General features: G+C 39.9%; 1 protein-coding gene across 1 annotated transcript; it reads right to left on the bottom strand.

Annotated features, from left to right (window-relative positions):
• Positions 1 to 6,870: 6,870 nt before the first annotated feature.
• Positions 6,871 to 7,374, bottom strand: LOC141620275 (uncharacterized). The gene has a single exon (XM_074437192.1). It carries the CDS (start codon positions 7,372 to 7,374, stop codon positions 6,871 to 6,873), a length of 504 nt encoding a protein of 167 aa, XP_074293293.1.
• Positions 7,375 to 9,365: the final 1,991 nt, after the last annotated feature.

The following is a 9,365-nucleotide window of genomic DNA, read 5'->3' as shown; positions in this document are numbered from 1 at the left end:
GAGTTACTTGCCTCACCAGGCCCACTCTTACCTGATCCCGACTTCTTAAACTTCGGTTTACCTACTGCTAGGCCTGGCTGAACTTTACCCTTACCTTTGCCCTTGTTTGTCACAACGAGAACATCCTGTTTAAGGCTCCCACTAAACTTCATGTCCTTCTCGGTGCATACGAGAAGGGAGTGTAGTGCGTGAGGACTTTTCTTCAAATCATTCATATAGTAATTGGCTCTAAAGAGCGCAAAACCATCGTGGAGTGAATGAAGCATGCGGTCAATCACAATGTTCTCGCTGATTTTACAATCAAGCGTCTCCGCTTTCTCGACATTCTCAATCATGCTGAGAATGTGTGGGCTAACCGGTTGGCCCTTCTGGAGTTTCGCCTCAAAGAAGCGACCGGTAAGCTCATAGGTCACGATTCTCGGTGCTTTCGAGAATTCCTTAGTGAGCGTAGTGAAAATCTTGTTTGCACCTTGGGCTATGAAGCGTTTATGCAAATTGGATTCCATTGCAAAAATAAGTACGTTCTTTACCGCACCCGCTTCCATGGCGAAATCGTTATACTTGTCGATCTCGTTTATTTCGGTAGTGGGGCCTGGGTTTGGTGGGATGGGCTCAATAAGATATTTGAGCTTTCCATCGCAATGGCGGCATTCCGTAATGCCGCCTCCCGTCCGTGAAGTTTGATCCATCATTCTTCGATCCGAGTAGACCGATTCATCCGATCCATGAAGATCCGAAGCCAGGACTCACGGTCCAACGTGACACTTGGCATTGGGTCGTCATCACGGCCAGCCATTATGTTATTAGCGCTTTAAATGATCGTGTTCTACATCGAAAAAGGAAGAAAAACAAAAACGAAATAAGCAACTCATCGAGGTGATTTAAGTCTATTTGAAATTCATTTTAACGTGTAGACTCATTGCACTTGCATAATTGATCTCCCTCAAGAATAATACAAGTGATCCCAAGACTCAATTTCCGTAAATTGATAAGCCAACTGTTTAGCTAGTTCTTCCGTAAGAACTCTTGGTCGATAGATTTCCGTAAATCCTATCTATAGTCCACCATAATCACAGGATCGCATTTAGAGTGACCATAGTGTTGAGATAAAATAGGTCAATCGGTTCCAACTTACCCGACGTAAAAGGGGTCATATTATGCCTACCGACGAAGAAGGGACTCATTGGAGTTTGACCTATAAAGACCATTCTCAATTTTGGTTTATACGAGGAAGATCCCATCAACTAAGTTTAAATTCATTTTAAGTGAACGAATAACTAGCAACTGCGTGAATGAATTAATTTAGATGATGGCTTAAATTGATCGTGTGACATGAGAATGTCATAGAAAACTAATGCGTGACCTCTATATGAGACAGTTTTCATGCAATTATTAGGTGGTTTGGTTTTTAGGCGGAATATGATGCAATCTATCGTTACGATAAAAAAAAAAAAGAATGCAAAACGTAAATAAAAATTCCTAGTGTGGCCTATCCTAGTAAAAAGAACAAAATACAACTTTGGAATCCACCGTTGGACCCAAGAAGCTTGTCTTGATGTTCCATCTTTGTCCATGTAGCTGGAGTGAGCATCCGATCTCCATCTTTGGTCTTCTCAAAATTACAATTAAAATTTACAAAATATAAACCTATTTACATTCTAAATAAAAACAGTAATTATAAAAGAAAAACAAAATGGAGATGCGAGATCTCAAAATACAACCAAGACCGTGTTCCATCATTACGGTAACACGTTCTACTAAGGCCACACTAAGTTACAATCGTTTGTAAAATTAAATAAATACGTAATTAAAAGCATTCAAAACAATCAAAATAACGATAAATAAAATGCATCAACTAAATTAAATTTATTCGTGACATAATTCCGTAATTATGTTAAATTTATCCAAACCACCTTATATGATTAAAATTATGTGACAAAACCGCTTTAGTCAAGTTAATTTTAATCCGTGATAATCCGTTACTTTAAATCGTTTTAAAATAACTAAATGGTACGTGAGTGAACCGTTTCACTATCAAGCGAATGCACAAAATTCGTATTGTGCACATGTTTTGGCCGAAAAAAAATAAAAACTGAATTTTTTTTTTCTTCACGGTCTGACCGTGAACAGTACCAATTTTTTTTTTTTTTTTTTTTTTATTTTATTTTGAAGCTTAATGCCGAGAGCTCAAAAGGCCAAAAAAAAAAAAATAATCAAACGGCTCAAAAAAACGAGAGCCTCATCAATGCAAACAAAATCGATTTGTTAGAAACCAATTGTAAATTGAACATAATCCGTATTAAAGCAAAATTACAATTGACATGATCTTCACATATTGTTATAATTATCGTTTAAAACAACAATACGCAAAGAACAAATCGAAAACAAAACAAGAGATCGTCTGATCTAGCAATAACCGTGAGGCACGCAATTCAAGGCAAAAAAAATTGAAAACAGGCCGTGAAAATAAAAAGGCCGCACGGTTTTCAACACAAAAAAAATGCCGTGACAAAAAAGAAATTTTGGCCGAGACCAAAAACAGCCACACGGTTCAACAATTTTATGCAAAAATATATCGATTCAATTTCGTTTGATGAAAAACACATAGAAAAATTTACGTGGCCTCGCTCTGATACCACTTGTGGGGTAATATCCGTATAAAACCCTTAAATTATAGGACTATAACGCAAATTTAATACGTGATTTATTGTCATAAACGAAAAACAATGAAAAACGATAAAGCACAAGAATTAACCTTCGGTCCTAGTGCAATTCGGCAATGAGAGATCAAAGTAGACCTCCTCCTAATTGTTGCACCCAAGATCGTCTGAGAATATGCCCTTGTGCTAGAAATGTGTTCTCTAATTGCCTTGCAATATTGAGAGAACTTGATGTGAGTTTTCTTTAGATGTGAGATCTGAATTTTGAGAGGAAAAATGTCTCTTAAAACCCTAATTCTTTTTGCAAATGACAATTAGGTTAACAAGGAGGAGAGGCCCTCCTTTTTGTTCTTCTAATTCGGCCAAACCGAGTGAAAGGGGAGAAAATGGGCTTTCATTTTCTCCTTATTTTAACTCGTGATCCGACGCTAAAATGTATATGACGCGGTTTTTATTATAAATCGTCATCGGTTATCGGTTATTAAAACATCAACTAATAACACGGATTAGTTGAATTATTAATACGTGTCCGACAAAGACAATATTGTATAATTAATTCAATATACATTTATTAAATATAACCGTTTATATTTAATTTACGAATTAACTGTTTAATTCGCCTTAGCCCATTTTAATTAATCCGTATTAAATAAAATATCTCAACATCGCATGTTGACTAATTACTACTCAAATAACTCGGACTAACTGCTTAGTCAATTATTGGCATCAACATGACTGTATTTTCATACCGTCATATCTCTCAAACGTATCCTATAGGTGTGACTTTTAGGGACCAGTTGATCACCGCCATCTGTATGACAATAACGTCAAACTTATCTAGCAAGCCAACCGTTATTGATAAACGTGGACCAACTGATTATAATACAAAAGTATACCCTTTGATCCTTTTAGAGATTTATAAGTCCTTGCACTAACTGTAAAGGACACCAGCCCCAACATAGTCATCAAAGCATCTCCTAACCTATCAATTAGGCAACCTCAAATTCCTCCATACTTCACACAACTCCAACAATTCACAACTCAGTAACCAACTCAACCAACCCGACAATGCATAAGACAAGTCAAAACAATCCAACTCCAAACAACAAGTATGCCAAGCACTAGTATCAAAGTAAGCCTCCAAACCCCCCTCCTAGTCTTGGCACATTACTAGCCTACCCTTCCGGCCTTCTAGAGCTCCACCACTTATGTCACCAACACCAAATGGAAGTAGTCATGTATGTGACATGATTTCAAGGCTTCAAAGAGTCAACAAGATTTTTCAATTTTTTCCTAATTCTCTCATTTTGCCTAAACCGCCCTTTCGGGTTTTCTGTTTAGCTCTTTTCCTCACCTCTACTCTCGTGGCTCGCACTCTTTTTTTTTTTTTTTTTTTTTTTTTTTCATTTTGCCCGGAGCGCCCTTTCGGGTTTTCACTCCGGCCTTGGCCACTTTCCCACTTTTGCCTAGGATGCCCTTTTGGGTTTTCATCCTAGCCGGGTTTTTCTTTTTTCTTTTCTTTTCTTCCTTTTCTATTTTTTTTTTTTCATTTTTTTTTGAATTGAAATACGGTGCATGAGACAAATATATTACAATATATACATGATTTTACCAACTCATGCCCACCCCACACTTAAATCTTCACTTTGTCCCCAAAGTGTGAGGTGAACACCGTAAACTCACTCAAAGTGTGAGTGTGAGCATGAGGCACCTCCATGTCCCGGAGGTCCTCCCCTTCTTCTTGATTCTCTTCTTCTTCTAAATCTAGCAATTTTGGCTCTTGCTTCATTAACTTGAGTCTCATTGTATCCTTGGTATTGGGTGGGGAATTGTTGCATGTGTTGTGCATTCATGGCCGCCACCATATCAAAGGTTGCGTTTTGCATATAACGCATCTCCTCCAAATCATCTTGGTAGTGGTGGTAGCGGTTTTCGGTGATTCCCCACCGGGCATTCTCCGTGAGTTGCATTTGAGAGAGTGAGGACTCAAGGTTTGTGACACGGTTGGTGATATCCGATTGCCATGTTTAGAAGGTCGGGTAGTTGAATTGAGGTGCCATAAAAGGATGTTGTTGTTGTTCTTGTGGCATTTGAGGTGGAGTGAAGTGAGGCTCATCAAAAGGGGCATTAGGCATGGGTTCATCAAATGGTGCATCATAATGTGGCATGTCACCATAAGTTAGAGCCCCCCCCCCCCCACTTGTGGTTGCTCTCCACCCTCATCATTATCGGGTTCAACTACTTGGGCTCTATCAACCCAAAGGTCCACAAACGCGTCGTCGGGAGGCATATAAAAGTCTTATGCACTGCACCAACCCAAGGGTGAGTTGAGGGGACGGGGTAGGTACATGTAGTACTTGTAGTTTTGGCCACCCATGCACCAAATTACCAAGGGGGTGATTTTGTCTACCACCTCAAGCATGTGTGCTTTTCCCAAGAATTTGTAGTCCATGAGACCTCTTCCGTCAAGTTCATAAGCATTAGGTGGAATTGGTACACCCGTCTTTTCCACAATTATTTCAATCATGCTCCCAATGAAAATGGTTCCCTTTGGTTCCTTTTGTAACTCAAGGCAACCGCTCACAAACAAGTCAACCCAATCCGGTATTCCCCTCCCCTCCGGGGTCATGGACCATAGGCATGGTATTTGAAGGTAATTCATCTTGGTGGGTTCGGTCATGACCAAGAAGTTGGTGTTTATGTTGCGGCTCAAGAGGCGCAAAACGGGGTTTGGAAGGGTTGTGTTCTTTGAGTTTCCATGCCTCACATCCCCCGTGAGATCATTCCAAAATGCACTCATCTTTTTCTTGTCAAGGGGTTCTTTGATGGGGGCTTTGGTAATATGGAAGGCCTCTCTTACTTCGTCATAAGTCAATGTGTGGGTAAGTTGGCATGCCCGGAATTTGATCCCCGAGGTCTTATCCCTTCCCAACTTCACCCTCTCCAAAGAAGAAAGAAATTCAAAGGTAACACCTCTTCGGGTGTGTGCGGCAATGTTAGTGTAAGACTCAATCCCGACCTTTTCTAAGAGCATTCGGGCCATGGGAAGCATTCCCAACCCGATAAGAACATTTTGGTCAAGTAATTTAGTTTGTGCTACGGTTGACACCGAAGCAAACTTTTTCCAATTTGTGAGGGCTTTGTCTCGGAGGCCCTCCTTGCCCGAGTACTCATTCTCATCATAAGCCGAGGCTCCCTTGGGTCCTTGTGAGGAGGAAGCCGCGGTAGCTTTACCTTTTCCCATTGTATAACAATTTTTTCTCAGAAAACACAAATTTGGAAATGATTTTTTGGGTGAGGCAAAAGAACAAACACCTAATATGCACTAGAAAGATGATGTGCTAATTAGTTGTTCATTGAAAGTAAAACACCTCACAATTTTAGAAGTTGTTTAGGGACAAATTACAACACAAATAAACAACCAAATTTCGACTTGAACCAAACAAATTTTTGAAATCAAGTTAACTATGAATGACAAGAATAAGAATAAGGTTTATACCTCCCTTTGATTCTTGTTTGTGTTGTAGGATGATGATTATTACCCAAGAATTCTTCAATAGTCCCTTAAATCCAATTTGCAAACCCTAAAATCTTCAATCTCGAATCAAACGAAACCCTAGGCCGAAGTTTTGTTGATGGTGGCGTGATTTTTCTGCAATTACCTTGCCCAAATTGATGTTGGGTAATGAAAATTGATGAAACTTGAAGGTTAATTGCTTGAATTTGATGATTTGTGAAGGTTTTAGGGAGTGATTTTGAGTGAGTTAGGGTAAGGATGAAGAGAGAGGATGAATATGAAAGGAATTGGGGAAGAACAAGTGAAGTATGTCGCGAAAAATTGAGCTGAAGTGGGTATTATGTGATTTCTCGCACGGTGCAACATTGGTGCTGGAAGTGCACTCTTTGTTGCTTAATTCTTCAATCTAACCAATTCTTTTACACATATTTCTTCCTTCCTTTCATCACACATCCCTTTGAATTGATAACCTATACACTAAAACACACATTAAAACATCCTAACATGCCAAAACATTAATGAAAATGCAAATGATTTAATTTATAATGCAAGAATTAAAGGATGCAATTAATTTAAACATGCAAAATGCAATAAAAAAAAATGAAATGCGGAATTTAAATATGCAAGGGAAGAAATATTTACAAACTTTTGCCGTTTATTTAACGTCAATGGCTCGACAAAGTTGCATCTTCATTAATTTGAATAAATTGGATCAACAAGGTGGAGTGTTTCCACTTCACCCACTTCAGTTCCTTCATGACAGTGCTTAAGCCTTTGACCGTTCACTTTCAAAACTTTTCCGGACTTCAAGCATTTGATCTCAATTGCTCCATATGGAAAAACACGAACCACCTCATATGGTCCCATCCATCTAGACCTTAATTTCCCGGAGAAAAGTCTAAGCCGATTTTGAAAGAGTAAGACTTTCTCTCCCACTTGAAACACTCTCCTTAAAATCATGTTATCGTGCCATTCTCTTGTTCTTGCCTTGTAAATGGAACCATTTTCATAAGCATCATTCCGAATTTCTTCCAATTCTTGAAGTTGGAGTTTCCTATGAAGTCCCGCTTCACTCATTTGCAAGTTGAATGACTTGATCCCCCAATAAGCTCTATGCTCAACCTCCAGGGGTAGATGACACGGTTTCCCAAAAAGTAAGCGGTAAGGAGACATCCCGATTGGCGTTTTGTAGGCCATGCGATAGGCCCACAAAGCATCATCCAACCTCAAGCTCCAATCCTTGCGGTCGGGATTCACCGTCTTCTCATGGATAGCCTTAATCTCCCTATTAGAAACCTCGGCTTAACCGTTGGTTTGAGGGTGATAGGCGGTTGATACTTTATGAATTACCCCATACTTTTTGAGAAGAGCTCCAATGGCTTTGTTGCAAAAGTGAGTTCCACGGTCGCTTATCAAGGCTTTTGGGAAGCCAAACCGAGAAAAGATGTTGGTTTTGATGAATTCTCCAACTACCTTTGCATCATCGGTCTTGATGGCTTTAGCCTCCACCCACTTGGAGACGTAGTCAACTGCCAAAAGTATATAAATGTTGCCACATGATGTGGGAAATGGTCCCATGAAGTCAATACCCCACACATCAAATATTTCACAATAGATCATGGGTGTTTGTGGCATTTCTCCTCTTCTAGAAATGTTGCCAACTCTTTGGCATCTATCACATGTCTTCACCATAGCATGAGTATCCCGGAATAGTGTGAGCCAAAAGAAACCGCTTTCCAAGACTTTCCTAGCCGTTTTCTTGGCTTCAAAATGCCCACCACAAGCATATTCATGACAAAATTTAAGAATTGGAATGATTTCGGTATCCGGGACACATCTCCTAATGACTTGATCGGCAGAAACTTTCCAAAGGTATGGGTCATCCCACACATAATATTTAGCATCACTCTTGATCTTATCCCGTTGGGAGAGAGAAAGACCCTTTGGGAATTCTTGTAAGACCAAGAAGTTGACTATATGGGAATACCATGGCTCAATGGAAGACAATGCTAGAAGTGTGTCATCCGGAAAGGAGGCTTGTATTGGTGATTCCAAGACTTCTTGAGGCTTCTCTTGCACAATTCTACTTAGGTGATCCGCCACCTTGTTAGTTGTGCCCTTCTTGTCCTTGAGCTCAACGTCAAACTCACTCAAGAGTAATACCCATCGCATCAAACGGGGCTTGGACTCCTTCTTGGTCACCAAATGCCTTAAGGCGGCATGATCCGTGAAGATGATGAACTTGGCTCCAAGAATATAAGGTCGAAATTTCTCTAAGGCAAACACCACCGCAAGAAATTCTTTCTCGGTAGTTGTATAGTTTCTTTGAGCCTCATTCATCATTTTCGACGCATATTGAATAACATGAGGTGCTCTTCCTACCCTTTGGCCAAGTACCGCGCCAAGGGCATAATTACTTGCATCCGACATTATCTCAAATGGTTCATTCCAATTGGGAGGTTGAATTATAGGTGCCGAAATAAGCTTCTCCTTGAGCATATCAAAAGCTTCCTTACATTCTTTACTCATGATAAATTCACAATCCTTTTGAAGTAGCTTGCATAAAGGAGCGGCAATCTTGGATAAATCCTTGATAAAACGCCGGTAGAACCCGGCGTGACCTAAGAAAGATCTCACTTCACGCACATTAGTAGGATAAGGCAAGGTGCGAATTGCATCAACCTTGGCCTTATCAACCTCAATCCCCCTAGAGGAGACCACATGTCTCAACACTATTCTTTCATCAACCATGAAATGACATTTCTCATGGTTGAGAACGAGATTGGTATCAATACATCTTTGCAAGACCCAAGTGAGATGACTCAAACAATCCTCAAAAGATTGGCCATGAACGGTAAAATCGTCCATGAATACTTCAATAAATTCCTCAACATGATCCGAAAAGATGCTCACCATGCACCTTTGGAACGTTCCCGGTGCTTTACAAAGACCGAAAAGCATCTTTCTATAGGCAAACGTTCCAAAGGGACATGTGAAAGTTGTTTTTGTTTGGTCCTTGGGTGCAATTGGAATTTGAAAGTAAACCGAGTAGCCATCCAAAAAGCAATAAAAAGCTTTTCCCGCTAATCTCTCCAACATTTGATCCATGAAGGGAAGCGGGAAGTGATCTTTTCGGGTCACGGCATTGAGCCTACGGCAGTCGATACATACTCGCCACCTATTTTGAA

This window comes from Silene latifolia, chromosome X, assembly GCF_048544455.1.
Source record: "Silene latifolia isolate original U9 population chromosome X, ASM4854445v1, whole genome shotgun sequence".
Classification (NCBI taxonomy): Eukaryota; Viridiplantae; Streptophyta; class Magnoliopsida; order Caryophyllales; family Caryophyllaceae; genus Silene; species Silene latifolia.
The sequence above is the reverse complement of the archived record's forward strand: the minus strand, read 5'-3'. Positions and strand labels throughout refer to the sequence as shown.